Source organism: Ambystoma mexicanum, chromosome 6q (genome assembly GCF_040938575.1).
Source record: "Ambystoma mexicanum isolate Mex_15411 chromosome 6q, UKY_AmexF1_1, whole genome shotgun sequence".
Lineage (NCBI taxonomy): Eukaryota > Metazoa > Chordata > Amphibia > Caudata > Ambystomatidae > Ambystoma > Ambystoma mexicanum.
The window spans coordinates 652907465-652933049 of NC_090937.1; the positions used below are offsets into that span (position 1 = coordinate 652907465).

A 25585-nucleotide genomic window follows, 5' to 3' on the forward strand; every position below is an offset into this window, starting at 1 on the left:
TTCCAGATCAGAATATGCATGTATGAATGCTGAAGGTCCACCACGCTGAGCCAATCGCCCATCTGTAAAGAGAACCTTATCTGACAGGCGTGATCATCTTGAATTTCTCTTGGGGTAGGAAAAGATTGAACTGGGAAAGGTCTAGAATGGTGCGCAGGCCAGCCTGGTTGGGTATGGGCACCGTAAACAGTCAGGAGTAGAAGCCCTCCCCTCGCTCCCCTAGGGGAACGGGTTCCACCGCTCTGAGATCCAGCAATTTCTGGATCTCGGCCCTGAGGGAGGGCGACGCCGACTGTTGTAAAGGAGAATTGAGGGGTGGGGTAGAGGGAAGGGGGAAGCGGAAGCCCGCCTGAGCGACTGACAAGACCCACCGGTCTTCGGTAATGGTCTGTCACGCCTCCCAATAATACGCAATGCATCCTCCCACCGGGGTCTCGTGCGAGCACAGAGAACCCTCATTTTGCTGGTTTCTCGGTGGCAGCACCACCTGAACCTGAGGAGGAGGCTGATGAGCGGGAGAAATATCGACTCCGTTGCTACCTCCGGCGGGAATTCCCCGAAGGGGTATCAACTCTGCAGGATTTTCAGTCCAGAAACCCCCTAAAGCCAGAAGAGGGCCGGCACTGTGACAACGGTCTCTGTGTCCTAAAAGGTGGTTTCACCAGGACAGACAAGGACTTGGCAGTCTGGCTGCTATCCTTTGTTTTGGTCAACTCCCCATCCGTTGTGGAATGAAAAAGCTCCTTGCCGTCAAACGGCAGATCCAAAACCTTATCCTGCACCTCCTTAGAGAACTTGGTGGCGTGTAGCCAAGCCTGACGAGAAAAATCCACACCAAGCATAAGGCCTCAGGCCGAAGTGTCGACATGATGAGCCACCGCTTCCAGCAGATCCTGAGCCAGGACCCTGGCATCCGACAAGCGCGCCTTAAAGTCATCAAGCTTTTCAGCGGGGATAAATTCCTCAAACTCCGACAGACCTTTCCACATTTTCATATTCGCCCCTGCTAACACCAGTTCTGGATTGGCCTGCCGCAATTGCAGGGCTGAGTTAGCAAAAATCTTCCTCCCAAGGGAGTCAAGAAGTTTATTCTCTTTGGCCAGGATCTGTGTAGCCGTCGAAGTGGAGGATGCCGCAGGTCTGGACTGCAAAGTGGCCGCAGCCATGACCGTGGAGGAGGGGGGTGGACACGACACTAAAGCCACCTCTTCCGAAGAATGAAGCCTATAGCAAGCGTCAATTTTCTTATTGACAAACAGTCTAGAGTGTGGTTTCTCCGATACTCTACGGACCTTGGCCAAAACGTCCTTCTGCAAGAACAAGCCGGTACGCTCCGAAGGAGACAAGCTGAACGCCCCCGAAAGCACACCCTCCTGCGGAGCGGGTGCCTCGGGTAATGGAACATCCAACAGACATGTCCAGAACCCGGTCGTGAAAAGCTCTGCTAGAGCGGGGCTGGTCTTCGCTGTCCTGATCGCCCTGTACATCCGATAAGTCCGGATCAGGCTCAGTCACATCCGGCACCACAATCACCTTGTCCACTGGGGACAATGGAGGCGAGGGTGGAAGAGTAGGGTGGGGCCCAGCCGGTAAAGGCGGCGGAGACACAGGCAGCATAGCCGGGACCGTTGGCGCAGGCGGGCATATCTCCCTAAACAGGCCCTTAAAGTACTCCTTCATGGGGTCGGAACGCATACGTTTTTGCAACTTACCAAAAAAGGCGTCCTCCGCCGATGTTTTAGGCGTGACAGGAGGAGGCCCTCATGAGGAGGGTAATTCCAAGGGCGCAGGGGAGATGGTTGCCAACAGGGGCCTTCCCCGCTGTTGTCCACATAAATCAAGGGTGCCGATGCCTCTGGCAGCGAGACATTGTGCGGTAGAGGCATCCGAGCGTTCCAGTCATAAACTGGACGAAACGGATGTGCACAAGGAAACCGATGTTCACCTGAAAGAGCCCCCCCTACAGCTAAAGCCGATGGCGTAGTTGTAAGGGGTTTATCCAAAATGGCCGCCATGGTCTTGGCGGGAACGGTCGCCATTTTGTCGGCACCTGAGGATAACAGCAAAACGTGTGGAAGTGAGGCAGGGGACCCCGCAAGTGGGTCAGGGGTATTCATTTTAGCCTTCACACAAGGAACCTCGGACGAGCCGGTACTGTGTGGCCTAGGATGTTTTTGTGACATGTTAATAGCCAAACTAGCCTTCACAGGAAGGACCTCAGCGCTGCTGGTAAAAGAGGAATTACGGTTCGAAACCTCACTCCTTGCCCCCTTAACAGCTCTGGGGTCACCGCAAGAGCGGGAACGATGAGGAACACCTTTCACCGACAAAGCCTTAACAGGCCTCTCAGAACTGTTGGTCACCTTAGCGTCTAAAGGAGGGACCTCAGACCCGCGTCCGGTAGAAGCTTCTTCACGCCGGGCCTCAAACTTCTGTTCCGTACCTACTAGCCCAGCCGAGGCCCCGGGGCGCACCCTGGTACAAATGAGGGAAGCTCCAATCAAGGAGGCCTCGGAGCGAGCTCCGGTACCCCACGACTCAGTAGAGCTAGGTCTACAAACAGCCCCCACACAAGGGGCCTCAGATTGTGATCCGGTGTCAACAGGCCCCTTTACAGAGACCCTTGGAGAAAACTCTGCTACACTTTTTAGGCCTAGACGGCACCTCAGGGCACGCCCCGGTAACAGTGCCTTTGACGCTCCTCCCAGACCGGGAAGACCCCGGAAAGGAGTCCCCTGCCGGGGTGCCCTAAAAAGCAAAGAACTTACCGGGCGTTTCTTTTTCTCATCGATGGTCAGGACCCAAACACTCTAAACAAAGAGGAAGGGGATCTGCCCTAGCGAAGCGTTGTTGACAGGAGGAACAATTTGAAAAGTCTAGCTGAAAAGGCATAGACAGACTATCACGCGATCGCAAGCGAGAGCCAGAGAGGAGGAAGCTGGAAGAAAAAACCTTCCGCAGATGCTAAGTGTGTCCAGTCTCAAACGAGCGGAGAAAATGACTGATGGGCGATGCGCGGGGCAGAGCTGAGATGGGCGGGATAACGGCCGCATGCAGTACCCCGCGTAAAAGAGAGGAAGGACTAAAATGTTTGCAAAATGTTGATGCTTTTACAAAGTCGTCCGGTCCCGTCCCACAGGACGGAGGAATGTCCCATAAGTATGGAGAAAAGGGGACGGGACGTAGGAGTATGCTGTATTGATGTTAATTTTATGTCTTGCAAACAAATAACGTTGTGCGACATTAAACATATTAGCAAAAAATTGCTAATGAAATGGGTTTGTTTGCTAATCAGGAATATTTTAATTAGCAAACTGCAAATCAATTTTAAAATATTGTTTTTTTTATTATTATTTGTTTTTGGTTGACACAATCTATACAAATATATTCTCACAATTGTCCATCCACAAGTTTCACATAATATCATCCATAATACACACGCCTCCTTAACATTCCATAAAAGTTTACATATCATATAGAATTAGTAAATGTGCAAGAATAATCAAATGTGCAAAATCTGCCGTGTGCAAAATCTGTAATGTGCAAAATCTGCAATGTGCAAAATCAATCTTTAGCGTCAGCATCAATGGCAACCACAATTAGCAATGTACAAAATCAGCAATGTGCAAAATAGGCAAGGTATATTATCACAATATTCCTTAGCTGATCTTTTTTTCTGTAATCGAGTACACATATAACCTTGCAAGTGGTTGTGTAGTGATAAACAGTACCCGCACCTCCCTGGGATCCAGCCCTTTGTGCAAAGTAAATCACTCCTAATTACCTTCCCACACAAATAAGGTTTAAGAAGCACGATGAACTCAGTCTGGAAAAAAGCCAATCACACAGAATATGATGCTTGCATTTATTATCTACAATGACTAATGAAAACTAAGCAGCAATTTATAATAATGTGGAAATAGAGAGTGCAAGCTATATAATGCCAATTATCAATCACAGATGAATATGCAATTATTTGGTCTTACGCTCCTATTGAAATGTAGATGAAAGTACGATCTGATCACACCCAGGACCCTCGCCGCTACAGGTGCCCGGCACTCTTCAGCAGAGGAGGGGAGGACTGGCCAAGCCCCCACAGTCCTACACCAGAGCGGGGATGTGATGTTAGGAGCCTCGGCCCTGATAGCGCACAGCTGGTCGTCCAGGCACTGTCCTTGATATGCGCGTCTTTCCAACAGTCCAGGATGAGTCCCCCCTCCCAGGTCCAAGTATAGTTCTCTTATTAGGAGCTGCACGTCAATCATCATGACGTGTCAGCTCTTCGAGAAGCTTCTAGGCTCTCCCCTCCTGGCAGTAAACATGTTTTTTGCTTGGAAAGTTACAAGACTGGAAACAGCCAGCCTTGGCTCCCAGGCTTCGGGCACTGTGTTTTGCATTCTTGCCTTATCAGTGCACATGACTCGCAGAGCGAAGACGAGCAAAGCTATGCCTGACTCCCAAGGGCTGCACAGAGCCTCTTGTGCTAGATGTTTTATGTCTTCAGAAAAGGCCTTTGCAATTAACCCCTTGCAAGCATGCAGGCTCACCCAGTTCGAGAGTCCTGGTTGATGTCAGCATTTTCCTCCACGCTTCGAATAGGCTCTAGTACACACAAGATAGCTCAGTGGGTTAGTGCAAATGCAGGTTACTGCAAGCGCCTAGCAGCTTATCACGACATTCCACCCCTTTCGAAGTGAGGCCTGAAAATGCTGACTCAGTTCCATGATCTGGAAGCATGCACAGTGTGCTGTAGGCCAATTAAGCGTTTCTCTAGCGCAGTCATTCTAGTATAAAGGAAAGACATTCTGCGCAAGAGCCCAATGAAGACGATAAGTATGAATATTAGGGAAATCAGCAACCACAGCAATGGGTGCAGTATTATATTAAGCAGTTTAGTGGAGGAGGGAGACCATCCAGTGAATATATCCCACCAGTGGTGAGTAGTAACAGATTGCAGATGGTCAGCAGTTTTGATTAATTGGTTTCTCTCTATTATTAGCTTGTACTCTGCAGAAATAGCTGAGGTAGCTAGCGTCTGGAAATCTTTCCAAGCAGTTTGAGCAAACTGTCTAATAGCTTGAAGCCGGGCAGTAATCACTCCATAGGATAGAGTCCAGTTAAGCAAATGCGTGAGCTCAGCATGCAGAGTAGTGTGAGACCACTGGGTTAAAGAATATAGGGTATGAGTAACAATGTCTAGGATAGTCACAACTTGATCTACGCAAAATACTTGAGGATTCCCTAATAACGTATAATTGTTAATAAGCAAGGAATGATTAGTAACTACGCAAGCTGTATGCTGATCTATTTGAAAGATGTCAGTCCCATTTATGTGGTATTGCATCCAGGTGCACTCCCCTGCTACGGGATGTATGCATGGGTCCGGAACCCTCCCAGTTAGGGGACACACCCACCCCTGATCCCAGGGCATGCAGGTGTGACTGTGGATGGTGTAGTTTTGGCTATCTAACCATTCCCCTGGTATTTGCGGAACCCACCAGGAACCATTGATTTTCATAGGCAATACTATAAAAGGGCACCATATTTCTAGAGCATAAGCGGTCCTACTAACTTGCATTAACGCATGGCAGGTGTTATTCATGCAATCAAAAGCAAGCGGCTTAATCCATATGTTTGCTGGTAACTATAGCTCTGTGTGCCAGTGGGTTGAAGATAGTCGCCCCCATTCGGAGCGGAAAGCCAACACCTGCTGATTTAGCAAAGTTTGCCATAAAATACATCGTGTGTCTTTAGCAGTTTTGTTGATCTGCCCTATGGCAGAGAAAATGTCTTTATAGCTGAAATTCTGCCACTTCCAATGGTTGCCAATACTTGTAGCAGTGTTGCGCAGGGTAGGACTTATCAATGGGCCCCACTGATCCAGAAGTTTTATAGCGCCGCTGGCATCAGAACTCATAGTGGCTAACTTGTTGCGCACAGTTTCTATGTCAAAAGCATTTAAAGCCCCCGTTCCCACTCCCGCTGCACCCGCAATCAATGAATCTAAACCCCTAGCTACGCGCAATTTGGTGATGGGCCATAGAAATTGACTCCATTTATAGCAGCTTGGTAGTACTAAGGAGACATTGCCCCGTGACAAGTCTATGTCTAAGTGTACCTCTGAAATAATGGAAGCGTGCATCACATGTCTGCAATTTAAATGTTGTCTTACTATTGGAAAATCTAGCATGTTTACCAACTCCACTTTGTGTGATTTGAAAAACACCATCCTCCAAGTGGGATGCCTACCATGTACAATATTGGTTTTTGATACAAACACCATACTACCATCTGGTAGAGGCTGTTTTAACGTACAATTGTATACAAGGCATTTGGATAAGTTATAGTCCAGAAAATCTTGGCGAGTACACTCGTTGCAGTTCTTGGGACAAAAGAAACATGAAACATCAAACAAATGATTTGATCCATTCACTGAAACTTTTGGACCTAAGATCTCGTAGGCGCCAGTCATATGAGTTAGTGATAAAAGGTGTCCAACAATGTGCCAATCTAGAACTCTTGCAGTTCCATGTGGATACTCATTTGTAACGCTTTTCTCACAGGTTACGGTGCGGTTGTAGTTATCACGCAGGACTGGAGCATCAGGTGTAGTGCATGCGATTCTCAGAGTCCATGTAGTGTCTTGCAATAACCCACTCTTTACAGAGAAAGCGTTGGTTTGGCAGGCCAGGAGCACCCACAGCAAGCCAAGTCCCATCCCCTTCATACTGCTCTACGTTCGTGGTGTGAGCCTAGTAGCGGGAATATAAACAGGCACATCAGAATTATGCAAAAGTACAACATAAGTACTTCCAACACCTTGACTTAGCACTTCCCCAGCCTCAGGCTTTTTGTTAGGATGGTGCACCCACACCTTTTTTCCTGTGCTACCAAAGCCTCCTTCCCCCCTCAATGTAGTGTCTGGAGATTGCTTGCTTTCTACTACTAGGGGGGCAACTGCTTGTTCACAAATCAATTGTGCAATTCGGTCATATTTGGTTAATGGTACTGCAGATGCACCAGCATTATGTAAAAGTACCGAAACAGTCCCTCTATAATCAGGATCAATCACACCTCCTAATATGCCAATGCCTTCTTTTGCCAGGCTGGATCGTGCAGCAATGCGTCCATAAGTGCCAGCTGGCAATTTGATGCCAATACCCAGCGAGATGGATTTGGTTTGCCCCGCCGGTATAACATCATCTTCACAGGTAGATAGATCAAGTCCAATGCTGCCTGCAGTCGCTTGCACAGGCAGCTTAGCTTCTTTGTCGGTTTTCCACAAAACAAGAGTCTTTGTAGATTCCACTTTCTCACTTGTCAGTCTCACAAAGGGTGTCTGGCGATTTCCCAGTGGACGATTGTTCAGTTCAAACAGTGCATGTGCCAGATGTTTGGACCACCCCTTGAGAGTGTGAGTCTTAGTCAGCTTCTTTATTTGTTGCTTGAGCAGCCCATTGCTACGTTCCACCAGAGCAGAGGATTCTGGGTATCGGCTGATGTGCAGTGTCCACTTTATGCCTTGCTCTAGTGCCCAGTTTTGCACATTGTGTCCAGCAAAATGGCTGCCTTGGTCTGATTGGATTTCATCCGGGATGCCACAGTGTCTGATGAGGTAGTCCATGCCTTGCAAGGTAGCCCGTTGATCTGCATGGGCGGCTGGATAAGCTAATAACAGTCCAGAGTATGTGTCTACCATGGTCAACACATAATGCTTTCCATTCTCGGGCGGTAAAGGGCCAATGTAGTCAACTTGCCATAGGCTAGCAGCTCTTTCACCTCTTCTCAAAGGGCCTTGAAGCTTCCTCTTCACTTCACTGCACACGGAACATTGGGAGGCAGCTTGTCTGGCTTGATCCATGGTAATGGGCAATTGTCTCTTTTTTGCCCATTGGTAAGTTCCTGTTTGCCCTAGATGCCCTGAGGTTTGGTGTGCCCAATCCGCCATCCCTTGCAGCACCTCAGCTTCTTGCGGTGGTGTCACTGGGCGAATCTTTGCCATTTGGTCCACTTCATTGTTGAACAGGGCAGCCAGTGAGGTGTCAGGGGGCATGTGTGCATCGACATGCCCAATGCAGATTTTGCACCTCTCACCTTTGCACCACATCTCTTCCCAGATGTCTGGCCCTCCCCAGATCGGCGTGTTCTTGATCTGCCAACCATCTCTTCTCCATGCCGGTGCCCAATGTGTCAGGCCTTGATATGTGGCCCAACCGTCTGTGTATATGTATGCAGTCTCGGTTTCCTTCACCTGTTCAATCACGGAGGCCACTGCTTGCAGTTCAGCATACTGACTTGATCCTCCCACACCTTCTCTTAGCAGTGTTTCTCGATGGGGCTGGAATGCGACAGCTTGCCAGTGTCTTTGCCCTTTATCATACTTTGCCGTGCCTTCCGTGAACCATGCAGACTTTTGTTCTTCTTCTGTCAATGTATCATAGGCGGGTGCGACTTTGAAGGGAGATTCTGGCAATGCCACAGGGGTGTTTGGTTCAGGCATCGCTTCCAGATCTACTGCCTCCAGCATTTGTTCTTGCAGTCTGGAAACCCCTGTGCGGCCAGCTTTCGCACGTTGCTGTAAATACCATTTCCATTTGACATGAGTGGCGTCTTGTGCTCTGCCACTTTTCCCATTTGCAGCAGTGTCACGCACCCAGCCCATGATTGGAATTTCTGTGCAAATTGTCACTGGTTGCTCCCCTGTGATTCTTTCAGTTTCAACTAGAGCCCAGTACACTGCAGCAACTTGTTTCTCAAGCGGAGTGTATCTTGTCATAGGATCTGTGAGTTTCCTTGACCAGAACCCCTGTGGCACTCTTTTATGTCCTTGCTTTTGCCACAAGCTCCACACAGCCACGTCATTGTAGACAAGAATTTCCAATTCAAAAGGATCAGTTTTTGTCAGGGGCCCCAGCGTGATGTAATTTTGCAATGCGTCTTTAGCCTGTTGGAAGGAAGTCTGTTGCTCTAGGCCCCATGTAAAGTCATGTTTCTTTCTGGTGACTTTGTAAATGGGTTTCAGTATCAGGCTTAAATGAGGTATGTGATTTCTCCAAAACCCCATTAACCCAATGAATCTTTGTGCCTCTTTTTTATCTGCTGGTGGAGCCATCTGCTGAACCATATCAATTACCGGGTCGGGAATTTTCTTAACTGACCCAGACCAGATTGCACCTAGAAATTTCACCTCTTGAGCAGGCCCCTGTACCTTTTTGGGATTTATGGCCCACCTCCGATTTTGCATGTGTGTGATCAGCTTTTCAGCAGCATTTTCTACATGTTCTTTCTCAATACTGGTCAGCATGATGTCATCAATGTAATGAGCAATAAATACATTATCCAATTGCACCATCTTTAAGTCTCTGGCAATCAATCCATGACACAGAGTGGGACTATGCACATACCCCTGGGGCAATTTAGTAAAGGTAAACTGTCTGTCTCCCCAAGTGATAGCAAATTGGTCTTGTGATTCAGTGTCAATATCAATGGAGAAAAATGCATTGGCCAGGTCAAGGACCACATGCCATTCACCCACTTCTCTCGTAAGGTTTTCAATCAGGGTGATGATGTCTGGCACCGCCGCAGCTAAGGGCGGCACCTTCTTGTTCAAAATGCGGTAATCAATTGTCAGACGCCATGCCCCATCCGGGCGGCGGACAGGCCAGATCGGCGAGTTGAATGGACTGACTGCCGGCCTCATTATGCCAGCTTTCACCAATGACTCAATAGTTTCACCAATCTCTTTATGTCCTCCTGGCAACCGGTACTGTTTCACACACACTGGGTCAGCAGGAGGAGGTAAATGCAAGGGGGACCATTTGGCATGCCCAACCACAACAGGGTTAATAACTCTCACATGGATTTTTCGATTGCCAAAAACAAATTCGCCTAAATCTGTAGTCACACTTTTGCCCAACAACACATCCATGCCAAGGATGTACTCCGGTATATCTGCAATCAAAACATTTGCTGTGAAAGGCAATCCCTCGCCAATTGACATTTTTACATTAAAGGCTTTTGCAACAGTTTCTGCTCCCCCATAACCATTGACCAAAACTCTGGGACCAGACAATTTACTGGGATTGCCATTCAGAATGGTTACCTCAGCTCCTGTGTCTAATAGAGCAAAAACATGTTTTACTTTCTCATCCAAGTACAAGGTAAGTGGCACAAAAGGGCGTCTGTCTCTGGGACTAGTTCTCTTTATTAACCGTACCTCAAAGACAGAGCCAGCCCTTCAATCAAAAATGGGGTCTGGGACCTCCCACTTGTTCTTTGCCAAATCAGGGTAACCTTTTGCTCGCACTTTGGGCTTTAACACCTCCTCTTCAGAGGGTGCAGAGGGCTTAGTTTTTTCCCGTCCCTGTCTTTTAATTGTTTTCCATTTCTCCAGCAGCTCAGATGTGGGTTTACCATCTATCTCTTCCCTTGGAATTCCTGCTTTTAGCAGGTCCACCCACATTTGTTTGCGTGTGATCTCAACAGTATCAGCTTTCTCTTTAGACTTTACATTTTTACCACGCTTTTTTCCTGAATCATTGTTTGGAGCCACTAGACGCGCTGCTTTGCGTACATCCAGCCCTTCTAGTTGCCCTAACAGAAGTGCCACTTCACCAATGGCTTTGCCCTGCGCTGGACCCAGCAATGAAAGCAATGCGCCCTTCATGTGACTCGGTGCATTTCTTAACAAACGTGCGCGCATGCCAGCTGTAAACAACTCCATGTCAGGCCCTGCAAAATTTGCACTGTACAGTGCACACTGCAAACCCATCTCTCTAAGCTGGTTTGTTGCTTCAGTTAGTGATTGCCAACAGCCCCAACTCTCTTCCATATCCATTGGACTCCCATACAGATTCATTAGGGCAGTCTGAAGCCAATTAAACAAGGAATGAGAACCTTGCTGTCTGAGCGCACCGCGCACTATCTGTCCCAACATCACATTAGTAGTGAGTGAACCCATCTTTAACAGTTCCTCTGGGGTTAAGAAGATTCTATCGGCACCCGTGTCCCAGATGTGAAGGAACCAAGTCAAAAGTGCTTCACCTAGCTTCTGTCTAAATAACTTAGCAATCTCTAAAAGCTCTGTCTGTGTATAATCACGGACAATCCTTGTATTTTGAATATTTGCACCGCCAGCTTGGCCTTTTGATTTGTTAGTGATTAACGGCCGTGCTGGATAAACACATTTCTTTGGAGCACATTCCAGCTCCTCTTCATCAGACCAATTTAATTCAGCAAGTCTAATTTCAACAGACTCATTCCAGTCATGTGCTTGCTCAGTTTCACTATCACTGACTTCACCCGACAATAAATTTGGGTCCCAGTTATCTTTCCTAATTAGCGCGCGAATCCTTATCTTTGACGGATTGCCCCGCCGCTGTCTGCGCTTGTGCGTGGCTACACGCACAGCTAAAGAGGCACCCTGTCCTCCACCTGATCAGCCCGTTTAACGGACGATTCAAGGGTCTCTCTCATAATAATTTGTTGCTCTTGGAGCAGGGATACCTCGTCTGTTAATTTACGAATCTGAGCATCTTTAAGCAATTCATTCTCATGCACCTTTCTGAGCGCCTGCAGGAATAACCAGCCTATGTTTCCTGCTGCCTTTAGCTCCTTTCTGCATTTCTCAAGCGGTAACCTCTCCAAGCACTTACTAATTACCGCCGGGGAAACATCATTTTCAAGCATGTCCCATGCCCTCGGTGCCAAGTACCGATGCAAAATATCTGCCACACCCGAACAAGCATTTGATGCCGGCCATCCTGGAACGTGACAGAGTGCACTATCTTCCCCATTGCATTCATCTTTTGCATGTTTTTTCCAGAAGGGCATCGTGCTCGTAAACCCTGCTCACAGCGCCAAATGTAGTGATAAACAGTACCCGCACCTCCCTGGGATCCAGCCCTTTGTGCAAAGTAAATCACTCCTAATTACCTTCCCACACAAATAAGGTTTAAGAAGCACGATTAACTCAGTCTGGAAAAAAGCCAATCACACAGAATATGATGCTTGCATTTATTATCTACAATGACTAATGAAAACTAAGCAGCAATTTATAATAATGTGGAAATAGAGAGTGCAAGCTATATAGCCAATTATCAATCACAGATGAATATGCAATTATTTGGTCTTACGCTCCTAATGAAATGTAGATGAAGGTACGATCTGATCACACCCAGGACCCTCGCCGCTACAGGTGCCCGGCACTCCTCAGCAGAGGAGGGGAGGACTGGCCAAGCCCCCACAGTCCTACACCGGAGCGGGGATGTGATGTTAGGAGCCTCGGCCCTGATAGCGCACAGCTGGTCGTCCAGGAACTGTCCTTGATATGCGCGTCTTTCCAACAGTCCAGGATGAGTCCCCCCTCCCAGGTCCAAGTATAGTTCTCTTATTAGGAGCTGCACGTCAATCATCATGACGTGTCAGCTCTTCGAGAAGCTTCTAGGCTCTCCCCTCCTGGCAGTAAACATGTTTTTGCTTGGAAAGTTACAAGACTGGAAACAGCCAGCCTTGGCTCCCAGGCTTCGGGCACTGTGTTTTGCATTCTTGCCTTATCAGTGCACATGACTCGCAGAGCGAAGACGAGCAAAGCTATGCCTGACTCCCAAGGGCTGCACAGAGCCTCTTGTGCTAGATGTTTTATGTCTTCAGAAAAGGCCTTTGCAATTTACCCCTTGCAAGCATGCAGGCTCACCCAGTTCGAGAGTCCTGGTTGATGTCAGCATTTTCCTCCACGCTTCGAATAGGCTCTAGTACACACAAGATAGCTCAGTGGGTTAGTGCAAATGCAGGTTACTGCAAGCGCCTAGCAGCTTATCACGACAGGTTGTTAGGCAGAATCCTGTGCAGTTCCCTTAGGGAGCACTACAGAAGATTATGACTACAGGTGAGAGCAATAAATCCCCTTTGGTATCAGTCTGTACCACAAAGATTTAGTTGGTAGCTGTGGCTGAGCAGTCAGACTTATCTCAAGAGGGAGATGAGCAGTATTCAGGGTTTACACAATAGGTCTACAGTACTTATGGCACAAGGAAACACTGACCAAAGCTGTGTATTAAAAAGTAGATATATATTTATCTATACACTTCTAGTAAAACATATTTATCACAGTTATCAAGCAAGTTAAAATAAGTCGACGAAAAATATACACACTCCCTGTTTAAATTGTAGACCAAGTGAACCAGGGTGAAAACTGAGCAAAACGGCACAGTAGAAACCACATACAAGGGATCCTTTAGTAATTTCTCACAAAGTAGGGAAAGCTAAATTTATATAGAAATAGCTTCTTACACACCCTAGCAACACTTCCCTAAGTTTGTGAACCAGTTTAAGCAAGACAGTGCATCAGTATAGAATATACTTAAATAAAAACTGAGCAAAATGGCATTTCACAAGGTTTAGAAAGTGGAAGAAAAAGGTAGTTATAAGAAGTAGGTGCACCAACACAGTTCTAGTTGAGAAGCAATCTAAAGAAGGCAGTTCTAACAAATGTAGCCAGAGTCAGTAGGCCTGTGCCAGAGTCAGTGGTACAAGGCAAGGGCCCAGGAGTAAAATGTTTTTGTAGCTGCAGTCAAGTCTTTGGTTTACGATTTTGAAACGGTGGATGCAGAATGTGAAATACAATGTTAAGAGAGAGGGGCGGCCAACCCAACAGGTAGGTGAAGGATTTAAAACACCTTTAGTTCTATTGCGAAGAAAGGGTCGGCCTGGCGGAACAATGTACCTTTAAAATGAAGAAGTGGCTCCTGCGGTGGCGGTTGTTCCTGGTAGTTCCAACAGTTCGGGGGAACCAGCAGAGGAAGAGAGGCTCTCGTCGTGGAGGAAGGTTCGAATTACTGCACTACCCAGGGAAGAAACCAGCTGTAGTGCTGCCCGACGAATAAAAGGTACGCTCCTTTAAATCGCGGTCTGGGTGAGCTGGTGCCTGGCTATCCGACCTCCGAGTACAGGGTACTGGCGATTCGACCAAGGCAGGTCCAGGAAAGTGGTTGACAAACTGGTTGGCCCCACCAGCTCAAGGGAAGAAGGCTCTTGCAGATGAAGATCTTTTCTCGTTGTGTGGCGAAAAGTGGTGAGACGCTGCAGCAGGGCTTCATCGGTGGTTCAGTCGTTGCAGATGTCTTTGGCTTCTCTCCTCTTCGGCTTCTTAGTTCCAGTGGCAATGTCTTGCTCTTCCAGTCCTCAGGACCCTGCTTTTATGCAAAAGGAGCCCCATTCATACAGCTTAGCTGTCACTCACACAGTGGAGAGGTCATCTTGGCGGGAGACCCTCCAGCCTATCAGGATAGAATGCGACATGGGTTGTGGAGGCAACCCTGTCCAGGGGTCCTACTCCCCCTCCCACACCACGGACCCACCCCAGACTCACTGGCGCCGAAAGGAGGGCTTCTTGACAGAAGCCCGCCAAAAGGACGAACAAAGGATCCCCAACCAGGTTTAGGAGTTTAGAAAGACACGAGAAAAGTTATATAAATGTTCTGGCAAATAAAACCTACCGGAGTAAAGTTAATATTAAAATACACCGACTGTAGGTTAGAGGCTGTCAGAAAATGTTGTAGCCTCGAACAATGGGTAAATCCCATAGGAAAATATTTGCGGCCTGATATTTACAGTAGTAACTACTGCCACCTGCTAGAAACTTGAGATATGGACTGTACGGTACCCTCTCGAAAATGAACATAAGGGGAAAACTATTAACCCTTCCCAGTACCTCCATAGTAAGATGGGTTGTACTGGTTTAGTTCACAAAAATTGACTAGTAAAGTCAATGGGGCCTTTACATGCCCTGGGAGACCGTAGTCAGTCCCAGGGTATGGAGTCTATGTTTGGGGGTCGCTACGACACCCCTGTGTCACTGCACGGAGAGTGCTGTGTAACACATGTGAATAAAGATAGTTCCTTTGGGGTTGAGAAAATCCCATAGACCTTAAACACAAAAATAGCCTAGAACACACATAGCAAAAATGCCTAAGAGTGGGAAAAAGAGTCTCACTCTTAGCAGGAAAAAAAGAAACAAACCCTTCAAATCCAGAAAAGCTGCTGGGGGACTCAATAGGTAAGGGAAATTAGCCATAGAATGTGAATTCTCCCTAACAGCGGTTGACCCAGTATCACATGATATTAATTTTCTCTTCCCCACTTTATCCGTATTACTTCACTTCAAATTCTAAAAGAAATTATAAAAGCATAAAATCATATGCTACTTGTTCTAAAAGATAACATTCAGTCACAGGTTTCAAAAAGCTCAATTTCTTTTTCAATCACCTTCAGGAATGGCACCAATGCAAAGATTAGCGGATTTCCACGACCTAACATTAAGCGACTCCATAATGATTCAGTACAACCCTCAAAATTAATATTAACAAACTTCATTAAAAATGTTGACCTAGCATCTCTAAAATATTCACATTTCAAAATGAGATGTTATAGTGTCTCATATTGTTCGTCACAATTAGGAAATCTATCATTTAAACCTCATAAAATACATACGTGCAATCTTACATGGAAAAATTGTCAAATAAGAACATCAACCGACACTCTTTCTTGGAAATTTTGCATATTCATAGTAGGTGCTGAATTTAGATAATTCACTAATGGTTTTAATCCAGTCTTGTTCTAACAGCTTTTTTTTTACATATCCAGGACGTGCTATTAGGTCCCACTGATCTACTCCTAGTGTATCTAAAATTGTCTGCATCCTTCTATTATAAATCATAAACGAGCTGGAACTACACCCCTTGATCATTAAATTAAGATCACAATACAGCAAGTTCTCAATGGGGGAAAGAATTCTAGAATAATTAGCTAGGTCTCTCCAGTCTTTTCGACAGGATAACGAAACAATACCCAATTCATTCCTTAGGATACAATTTGGAAGGGAAAGAGCCAATTTTAATGCAGATTTTAACATGCACCCTTGTATCACATCTAACTGAGTATTCATGTTGATAGTGCAAATATCAATAGCATATAAAATTACAGGTTCCACCTTCAAAGACATAAGATCTAATAAGGGTGTCACAGAGAATGTACAATATTTGACATACATAAGTTTCGTCTGACTAGCCAAAGGACTAATCTTTAAATTATGTATTCTATCCAAGATTTAATGGATGACACCTTACTAAGCCGATACCCCAAATAAATAAATTCCTGGACTTGGGATATTATCTCATCCCCTATTTTACACACAAACTTTCTTGGCTTTTTTCCTGCATCAAGTGTCATGATATTCAGAGAAACAACACTTTTCAATATGATTTCAAGTCAAGTATGCACACATTTCGTACAAGACCCATGCTGGAGAACAATAGTTACAACTAAGTAACTTGTTCCTTCTCCAGCATGGGGTCTGCCATGGATTCACATGCTCATGAATACCGAATACATAGCAGTACAACATTACACAACCACGGGAGGTGGCAAGGGTTAACAGAAGCAATGCTTGCAGGAAATGGCGTGGATCTCACCTACCCTCCTGGTAGAGTTGATGGTCACAAGGAAAGCTGTTTTCCACGAGAGAAGCTTGAGAAGGGCCTGATGCTAGGATTCGAAAGGAGCCCTCATGAGCCTCGCCAGAACCATGTGGAGTTACCACACCGGGGCTGGAGCCTTCACTGGCAGGTAAGATCTGAAAAGTCCTTTAAGAAACTTGACAAGTTGGTGGGACCAGAGTGATGATCTTCCTGGTGACCTGGTGTAGCAGGAGATAGACGTCAGATGTACCTTGATGGAGGCGTGCACCAGTCCTGCCTTGGCAAAGGATTCCAAGTACGGAAGGATCTGTGGGGCTGTGACCCTCAGAGGGGTAATCTTCTGTGCCCGGCACCACATAGCGAAACACTTTCACTTATGGCCGTAGCACATCAAAGTTGGCGACGCCTTGGTGAGGACCTGACTACAGTCTGCTGGCAACACATACCCTCCAAGCTCTAGGGCTGCAGGAGCCAAGCCCTGAGGTGCAGCGATCCTGGCTTGTGATGAAGGATCGCGCCTCCTTCTCTGGTGAGAAGATCTGGAACCACTAGCACCTTGACCGGAGGCACCACGGACAGGCTGAGAAGGTCCGGGTACCAAATCTGCCTCGGCCACGTCGGGGCAATGAGTATCATCCTACATTGACACGGAGTGTGTTGAGGACTCGTAGCAGAAGAGGGAACTGAGGTAACGCATCCAGAACGGGCCCCCCCACAGGAAGGAGAAAGCATCCCAGAGGCTCCTCGTTGGTGGAATCTGCTGCCGAACTTCTAGCACTTAGAGTTTGCTGCTGTCGCAAAAAGATTGATCTGGGGTCTGCCCCACTTGACGAATAGGCGGTCCACATGATCCTGACGAAGCTCCCACTCGTGGCAGGAGCGGAGTTCGCTGCTGAGGGAATCTGCGATGGTGTTCTTGACTCCCGCAGGTGGTGGGACAAGGAACATCCCCTGTCCGACAGCCCAGCACCACAAGTCCTGTGCTTCCTTGGAGAGTGCCAGGGATAGAGTGCCCCCCTGCTTCCTGATGTAAAATAAGGTAGGTGGTGGTGTTGTCCGGTAAGATCCTCACGCCTTTCAGAGAGGGAGATGCCAGGCAGGCCACCGTACTGAGCCTGGCGCCCAGGAACAGCGCATTCTGTGATGGCAATAAGCAGGATTTTCGACAGTTGACAGAGAATCCAAGATCCGTAAGTAGCCAGACGGTCGCCTCAGTTTGTCATTCGGCCAACTCCCGCGAGTGGACGCAAATCGGCCAGTCATCCAGGCATACGTGTGCGCCCTGCAGGCGTAGATGGGCCGCCACTGGTGCAGGCATTTCGTGAACACTCTGGGGGCTGAGTTCAAGCCGAAAAAAGGCACGGCCTTGAACTGGGAGTGCTGTCCCTGCACCATAAATCGTAGAAACGTTCGATATTTTTTGTGAATGGGAACGCGGAAGTAGGCGTCCAAGTCTCCCCTTTCCAGCTGGCCGAGGACGTGTTTCAACATGGCCATCCTGAATTTTTGGGACTTCAGATATTTGTTGAGACGTCGAAGTTCTAGGATGAGTCTACAGCCCCCCCGTTTTCTTTCTGACCACAATGTATCTCGAATAGACTCTGCAGCCCAGGAGGGGGACTACCTTAAATTGCCCCGTTTTGCTGAATGGCCCGTACCTCTTCCTGGAGCTGAAGAATGTGCTGCTCCTGATGGGCAACCGCGGACACCTGCATTGAAACTTCGGAATGTGTCCCTTGGCGAGAGCGTCCAGCACCCATCTGTCAGTGGTGATCTTCCGCAAAAACAAGGAGGTGATGGCTGGAAGGTTTTTGAATGAATCTTAACCACTGGCATTGCTCTGGGCAACCCTCCAGACCATCGTTCTTCGCCTGCCAAGCCATTACAGAAGGGGATAGACCATATGCAAATCAGGCCAAACTGTTAGGTCACATCCCTTCTACACGAGACCACAAGCATCCCCAAACATGTTTTGGCCTCATCAATGAGGAGTAACTTGGGTCTGTAGGCCGAGCAGGCATGGGACCCACTTCTGGGCATACCCGTCCCACTCGACCTGGACTCCGACTTGAGGTTCTTGGCTTTCTCTTGGACTCCCACGGATGAGGCACCCTCAAAAGGACTAAGAAGACCGCTCCTTGGACCGGTGGTCCTAGGTGAGGCATGACCCTGCTTGGAGTCCGGGTCAGAGGCCTTGGCGTTCAGCCACGCGGTCAGTCTACTGTGCCTGTCCCTCGTCGTCTTCTTGGAGAACCTGAGTCACATTATGAACTCCACCTCCTTGTGGTCCAGGTGCAGGCAACTGAGGCATTGCAGGTGCTTGTCCTCCACAAACACATTCCGTAGCCACATTTGGTGCAGAGCCTGAATAGGGACCTCCCCCCACTCCTCCATCATGGTCAGAGGGCACGAAGTAGGCCAGATGGCCTATTAGAATCTTTGACGATCTTCGCCCTTGAGGGGCAGGGAAATTCACAGACAGCGGATCCCTGCTGTTGGCAGATGGAGAAAAGAGCACACAGGCTACTTTGAAACAAATTATAGAAAAATGTTCCGTTGAAAACCATGAAAAAATTTACAAATAGTTCAGAGAGCAAACTCGAGGACTCCCAACACTGAAGCGTGCAGTAAAAATATGAAGATGGCTGCCAGAGGAGGGGCTTAGGGAGAGGACTGTCATTGGATGGGGGCAGTATGACCCAGAGGACAGTGATTGGTTTAAAGTAGAAATACTGCTTTTCAGTGAAAGTTAAACATATTTTTTCTTTTACTGAGGATTCCCAGCCTGACGATGGAGAATATTCATGAGCATGTGAATCCATGCCAGACCCCATGCTGGAGAATGTGCCCCGCCCGGGGTAAACCAGACCCTTGTGCATGGGGGGCAATACAATTTATTTGCCATTTGCATTTTAGCATTATAAATAGGACCAGTGGGAAAATTGAAATAATAAAGAGAATACAATCCTAATCTTACCATAATGAATCGTTGGCACATAACTTGAATCAGCAGACTGAGTGGCATTACAGGCTTTCACAGACACTGGGTTAACAGGAACAAAGGAAGGACCTACAAAAAGATAGACATAGCCATTTTAAATAAACACTTACAAATGTAAATTATGAAAACAAACAATGAATAAGAATCAAATAGCATTCACTTGTGCAAGGCATGTCTACAGTCACACAATCACCCAAGTGCATCCAGTCAGGGCCCAATCTCTTGTGTGCCCTTTGCCTCACCAGAAGCTTTAAGGATGAGTCTATGTAAGAAAGTGATATAGCTAATGCTGTCTAACTTACAAGCTGGAATAGAAAACATTGTTTCGTTTTGTATCTACACCCTTAAGAATTGGATACAGTCGAAAGCAACAATATAGTTTACTGGTTCAACTTGAATGCCCTTTAAAATAAAAATGTGTATTGAGGAGATTGCTTTTTCTTCTTTCCATAGAGTTGGGAAACTTGCTTCTGGAATAGGTTGGCTGCATAAAAACAGATGCTGTGATTTGGAAGGATCCCTAAACACCAGAGTCTCATCCGAATCATTCTAGATTACCACAATCGGTAACATACTTTTACTAGGTTCCATTTGCATTCTGATCTTGCACGCCAGTTTTTCTCTTCTCTGGATATATAGGCAGAGAAGAGTTTTGGTCTTCATTTCACGAGTACCACCAACAAGCCTTAACATTGAGTCTTGGTGAGGAAGCTGCTGCTGGTCAATGTCTACATTAGCAACACAGCCCAATGTGAACTGATTCTGGCTAAAGAAGGACGATATTGCAGGCAGGACAAGCAGCATCTAGGTCTATTGCTTAAAAAAAATGTTCTTGTTTGTTTTTCCACAGAATGTGGGGCGAGATTCCGCAGAACTCCACCACTACCCATCCCCACCACCAAAATGTTCTGACTGATCCCAACCATCTACATTTTGGTGGTAAAATTCAAGAAAAAACTAGCAAAATAAATTCTAGCAGTCGTTGGCCCAGCACTACCGATAACATGGGAGATTTGTCTAAGGAACTCATGGTAGCAACAGCAAAGACAGACAAGTGATCACAGTTCAAGGGTGTTTAGTTAAACTGTATGTGCAGGGTGAAAAACGTCTAATCATATCCTAAATCTAAGACGAGAGCAAGCTACAACCATCAAATAATAATAAAGCAGTCCTAGTGGTGTCTTGTCAAATAAAAGGGACTATACTAAAAAAAGAGATTGCCAATCCTTACAACTAAATACAAAAAGAGCATGGGATAAGGTTCACAAGAAGGAAAGAAGTGTTCACAAATAATAAGTAAGTATGTACAGCACACGCTCGAGCTTTACCAGCATGAGACAACAGTTCCGCTCTCAGCTCTCAGGACTTCCGGTGGTTAAGTCTCTTTTCTACAAAAAGTCTCTTGCCTCCAAGGACCTGATGTATTCAAAAATAACAAACAAAAAGTTCCTTTCCGTATGTATGATGGGTGATGACTTCCGGGCTCAGATCCACAAAATGTTCCTAGCGATATCAGGACATTCGGTGGTTGGTATGTTCAAAACCATATATAGTTTCTGATTGTACTTGGGTGATGATTCTTCACCCCTGGAACCCCCTCTTCCGGGCTCAGACCACTCTCTAAATGCAGCGTCCCTCTGTTGGGTTCACTCTGGTTTATAGTTTCTCTGTTGCATTCACGTGTCGGTGGGTGATGGCTTTTCACCCCTAAATCCCCCTCTTCCGGGCTCAGACCCTTCTTAAATGTTTGCCTCCCTCCATCGGGTTCACTACGGCTTTTCCTCTAAACAATTTCACCTGTGGCATTCACAAGTCTTAATGTCTTTTTACACAGTTCACTGGGAACATCCTTCTGTTGGGTTCACTCTTGTGAACACACTGTTCATTGGGACTTCAGGCTTCGCCCCGTTCTATCGGCATCCCTCCATCGGGTTCACTCTTGTCAATACTTTGCCAATTATATAGTTCTTTCTCCTGAATTCACAATGTGGGATTCATCTCCCTTAGCTTTCCAATTACGTGCAGGTCAAAGACTTTCAACTGTACAGGGGGTTTTGCCAGACCCCTGTATGACCACTTTGACCTTTTCATTCTGGCTCTCCTTTGGCCTTCTGGTTTCAGTAGTTTCAACAAACGGGGGAATCAACCAGAGTCTATCGAGTGAGCACCCACGTGGTGCCGGACCCCTTTGCAGCTGGTTTTCCCTTAATATTAACAGTTCTTTGAACTTTCCTTATATAGCCACTTTTGCGCATTTCGTTCAACAGAGTTCGGTTTTCTTATCGGCTCGCCCCTCGACTCACCGGCTGCAATGAACTGTTTGGCTTTTCTTATATCTTGAGCCAAAGCCGGTACCACCGTGGCAGGCATCTCTATGTCTTGCTTATCAGCGTAGGCATGCTCTTATGTACCGTTGACATCTGCTGCAACAGACGCTGGCTATTGTTTGTGGTCTTACGATTCCTTTCACGGAGGCTTTACAGGTCTGTGTCGAAAAGGGCAACGTCGCTTCTCTCCTGGTCACCCCTTCGGTTCTCGCAGTTTTTCTCCTCCTCTTGAACTGCCGGGTTTGGATAGCTGTCTCGTCGTGCTGTCTGCCTTGCTTGTATTTTGCTCTTGTGCTCCACCTCTTATCCCTGTGGAGAAAGGAAAGGGACGTCAGGTGTGTGAGGTTCTAGTCAATTGCCTGACTTTGCCTGACCCTTGGGTTGGGACTTGTCAGGTAAACAGTTTTGGTATTGATCTGTTGTCTTTTGTGGGGTAAGACAGTGTTCGTGTCGGAAAGGGGAGGGGTTGGTCTGTCTGATTGTCCTACGTGGTAGGATGGGGAAAAGGTGTTATATGGAATTACAACCCTAGTACCAGTGGGGCTAATAAACTCAGAAGGATGAGATCGTTAAGAGTTGGGGAAACAAACGGGAATGACCAGGATTATTATCGCAAAATGAACAGGGGGGGGATTGTGGGAACGGTAGTATTTTGTTAAAGTAGACTGGGTGTTCAGGAAAGAATAGGCAGAGAGACATGGACAAGAACGATTAGCAGTATTTGGGTAGGAAACAGGAAGTCTGGGAGAGATAGATTCTGGGTGCAACAGGGTTTGGGACCTTAGAGCATTTATTATACACAGAGGTGTTATGGTATTTGGGCAAGAGCGACTTATAGGGAGGAAGGGAGACCGATGTGGTACAACCTACAAAGGTCTCAGAGATCTCGTCCTCTCCTTCTCTGGTATAATACTGCGTCTCGCCTGGGGTATTTCCCCAAGCACAATTCCAGGCTACCCAACCCAGGTGATCCACACTCGCGCGTCCACCCCCAGGGTTGTGTTTTGAGAGCGCCAGCCATCCCCTGGCCACATGAATAGGGGATTCTCAAGGTCTACTCTGGAGAATACCCTCAGGTTTCTCACAGTTGCGATTGAATATTCACATTGCCACTACTAGCCAGGCTGCCGATTGGAAGACAGATCTCTGATCTCAAGTAAGTACTGCATTGCATATTCAGAGACCCATGCAACAGCTGTGTTGAAATCATCAACGTGTGGCAAATACTTAAACCATTGTCAGAAAGAGGTTGGTAGGTTTTTCCCAACAACCATTCTACAAAAACTATAATCTACACTTTTGTGCACAGCAAACTGGACTACTGCTCAAGCTTACTCCTTGACCTGGCACTCTACTCCTTCCTACCTCAGGACAAAGTTCTCAACTTTTTAACCACTCCCTACAACCTACCCAGATCATCCTCACTTCAGTCTACCAACATCATGTTGGTTGGCTCTCCATGCACACACTCTTCCTTGTTAGGTTCCTTCTCCTAGTCCACAAAGCCATCAATGGTTTTGTGCCTCAGTAACTGTCTGATTGTATCTCAGTTTACTCACCATCTCATCCCCTCCCATCCACCTCACCATCCAATGGCATCCCTGTGACTCCTTTCGCTTCAGCTCCGCTGGAAACCACAACCCATATCAAAGCAGACCAACTGTGCATATCTTCAAAGCTCAGCTTAAACTTCACTTACTTGCTATAGAGAGGGAGGTCCTCTTACCCTCTCCACCATCCTCCCTACCTGACCACACCACTACCTCCAGTGAGACATATAATGTAATGTATGTTTAAATTAATTTGAAGCATTTGACCCCTTATGTCAATGTTAACTTTGTAAGTGTAAGGGTGTCCCTAACTACGCTCACACCAGAATGACTACATCCCTCGAGGGAAATAAGGCAAAAAGGTGATCTTGTAAGGATAACAAGTTTAATTTTACAAAATGAGGATGGTAGTAAAGGACACTGCTGCCTGAACTGCCTTCTCCTGTCCCTCTACCCGACCTTCCTGCCAAGTCCTGGCTTACCATGGTGAGGTCACTGGAGCTGGATCATGAATTCATCCCAATCCGTCCTTTTTCCATAATAGGAATGCTCCAAAGCCGCCTTTCTTCGTTGTCAGCGGTTTTGCCAAAGCATCCTGTTCTACTTTCTGCTAGCTTTGCAAAAAGACACTGTAGCTCTGCACACGTTTACAAACTTTGATGCCTAGCCCAAGGAAAACCTAAACATTTTTATGTACAAACAATTTTCATTCATTCGATCCATATTTCACTCCTCCTGCTAACGTTATCTGGGTCCAGTAGTCTCCTCCACACTTTACTCTTCTAGTTGATCCCAATCTGCATTTTGCCGCACAAAACATCGGATTCCTATTTTTAATCTGCATGGACCCTTGATGGACAGTGGACACCTGGTGAGTCCGTTCGCGCTGGCCATAGTGCAGAACACTGCACACTAAGCCTGCAGTCTATTTTGAATCCCACAGGCCACATTCCTTCTGGGAAGAAGGGGGAGGTTGACTCATCTACAGCACAAGTTAAGGTTTTGTAATGTCGATCCTATGAATTTTAAATATATCCAACTAACAGTTAATTGAGCCTTATATTTGGACAATAACTACCTTCTTCAGTGTTTGCCTATGTCTGTGTATGTGCTTATGTTTGCATGAGAGAGCCTTCCCAGTGCCCCTCCTCGCCCCTAGTACATTAAAGTGCCTTAAAGAGGTATTGTCTAACTCTAAAGCGCTAAAGGGTTCGGGAAGAATACTGGTTCCTTCGTAACATTCCCCCCTTTCATTACTTCTACAGTAACAAACTCATCCCCACCCGACATATCTACAACCCCAAAAAGATCAGTTTGAGTTTCGCTATTGTATGGCAAGGTGCATTAGAACCCCCAATTAATACCATCATCTTTGCACTACTAGGTACTACATTGACACAACATCGGAGAACCAATTGGCACATGCAGAAGAGGACCAAGAAGAACACAATAACAGGCACCAGTATTTTTACTGCTGCCCCCAGCCATGACGGGACCCAATCAAAGGCAAGCGGTAGCCAATCTGTGTTCTGAACTCCACCTTCTTTCTTCATTTGAACATGTAGATTGTGCACCACCTCGATGTGGGATAGGGACCCATTCTCTGCATCCTCCTGGGGTACAAAAGTGCAGCAGCTGCTCCCAACTTTTTACACACTCCTCCTTCTATGGCTGATGCAGCATATAGCGGTTCTGCATTGTCATGAGTCTCAACGCACGGAGCTCCACTTTGATGGCATTGAACCAATTCTCTGTATCATTGGCGAGCTGGACTAGTTCCATTGAATGATCTGAACACACTTGGCGTTTGCAGCAGCTTGTACCCCTGGAGCTAAAAAAAGATAAAAAGAAAGTCTCTGCTGAGCAAAAAGTTGATACTCGTGAGGTATTCCTCTGAGCAGTGTGGAACAGTCATTTGAGATATAGTTTGATCTCTTTTTTTCTTTTCAGCTGTTGAAATCGTTCTTTTTCTGCTAGCATACAAAATTCTTGTGTGATCCTCAAGTCTTTCTCCGCTTCTTTAGGTGCTGGAGTAGCTGTTGGCACCTTGACAGGCAGTTCTTTTCCCTTCAGGTGTCCTTCAGGGATTACTAGTAGTACTGAGTGCAGGGTGGCCAGTGAACACTTGCCCCTCCAGGATGATGGGAGGTGCAAGTAGGCTTGTCGGCCACAAACCCAGTAGTAATCCATCACTGCTGCCGTACCTTTCTAACAGGAACTGTTCCCTTCATT

General features: G+C 46.7%; 1 protein-coding gene across 1 annotated transcript in view; it reads right to left on the reverse strand.

Moving 5' to 3' along the window:
* ADAD1 (adenosine deaminase domain containing 1) overlaps positions 1-25585 on the reverse strand; it is a 1643060-nt gene that overhangs the window by 1272741 nt on the left and 344734 nt on the right. The window contains exon 5 of the mRNA XM_069631143.1: positions 19453-19545. Coding sequence (XP_069487244.1) covers positions 19453-19545 — 93 coding nt within the window. The remainder of the gene's footprint in view (positions 1-19452; positions 19546-25585) is intronic.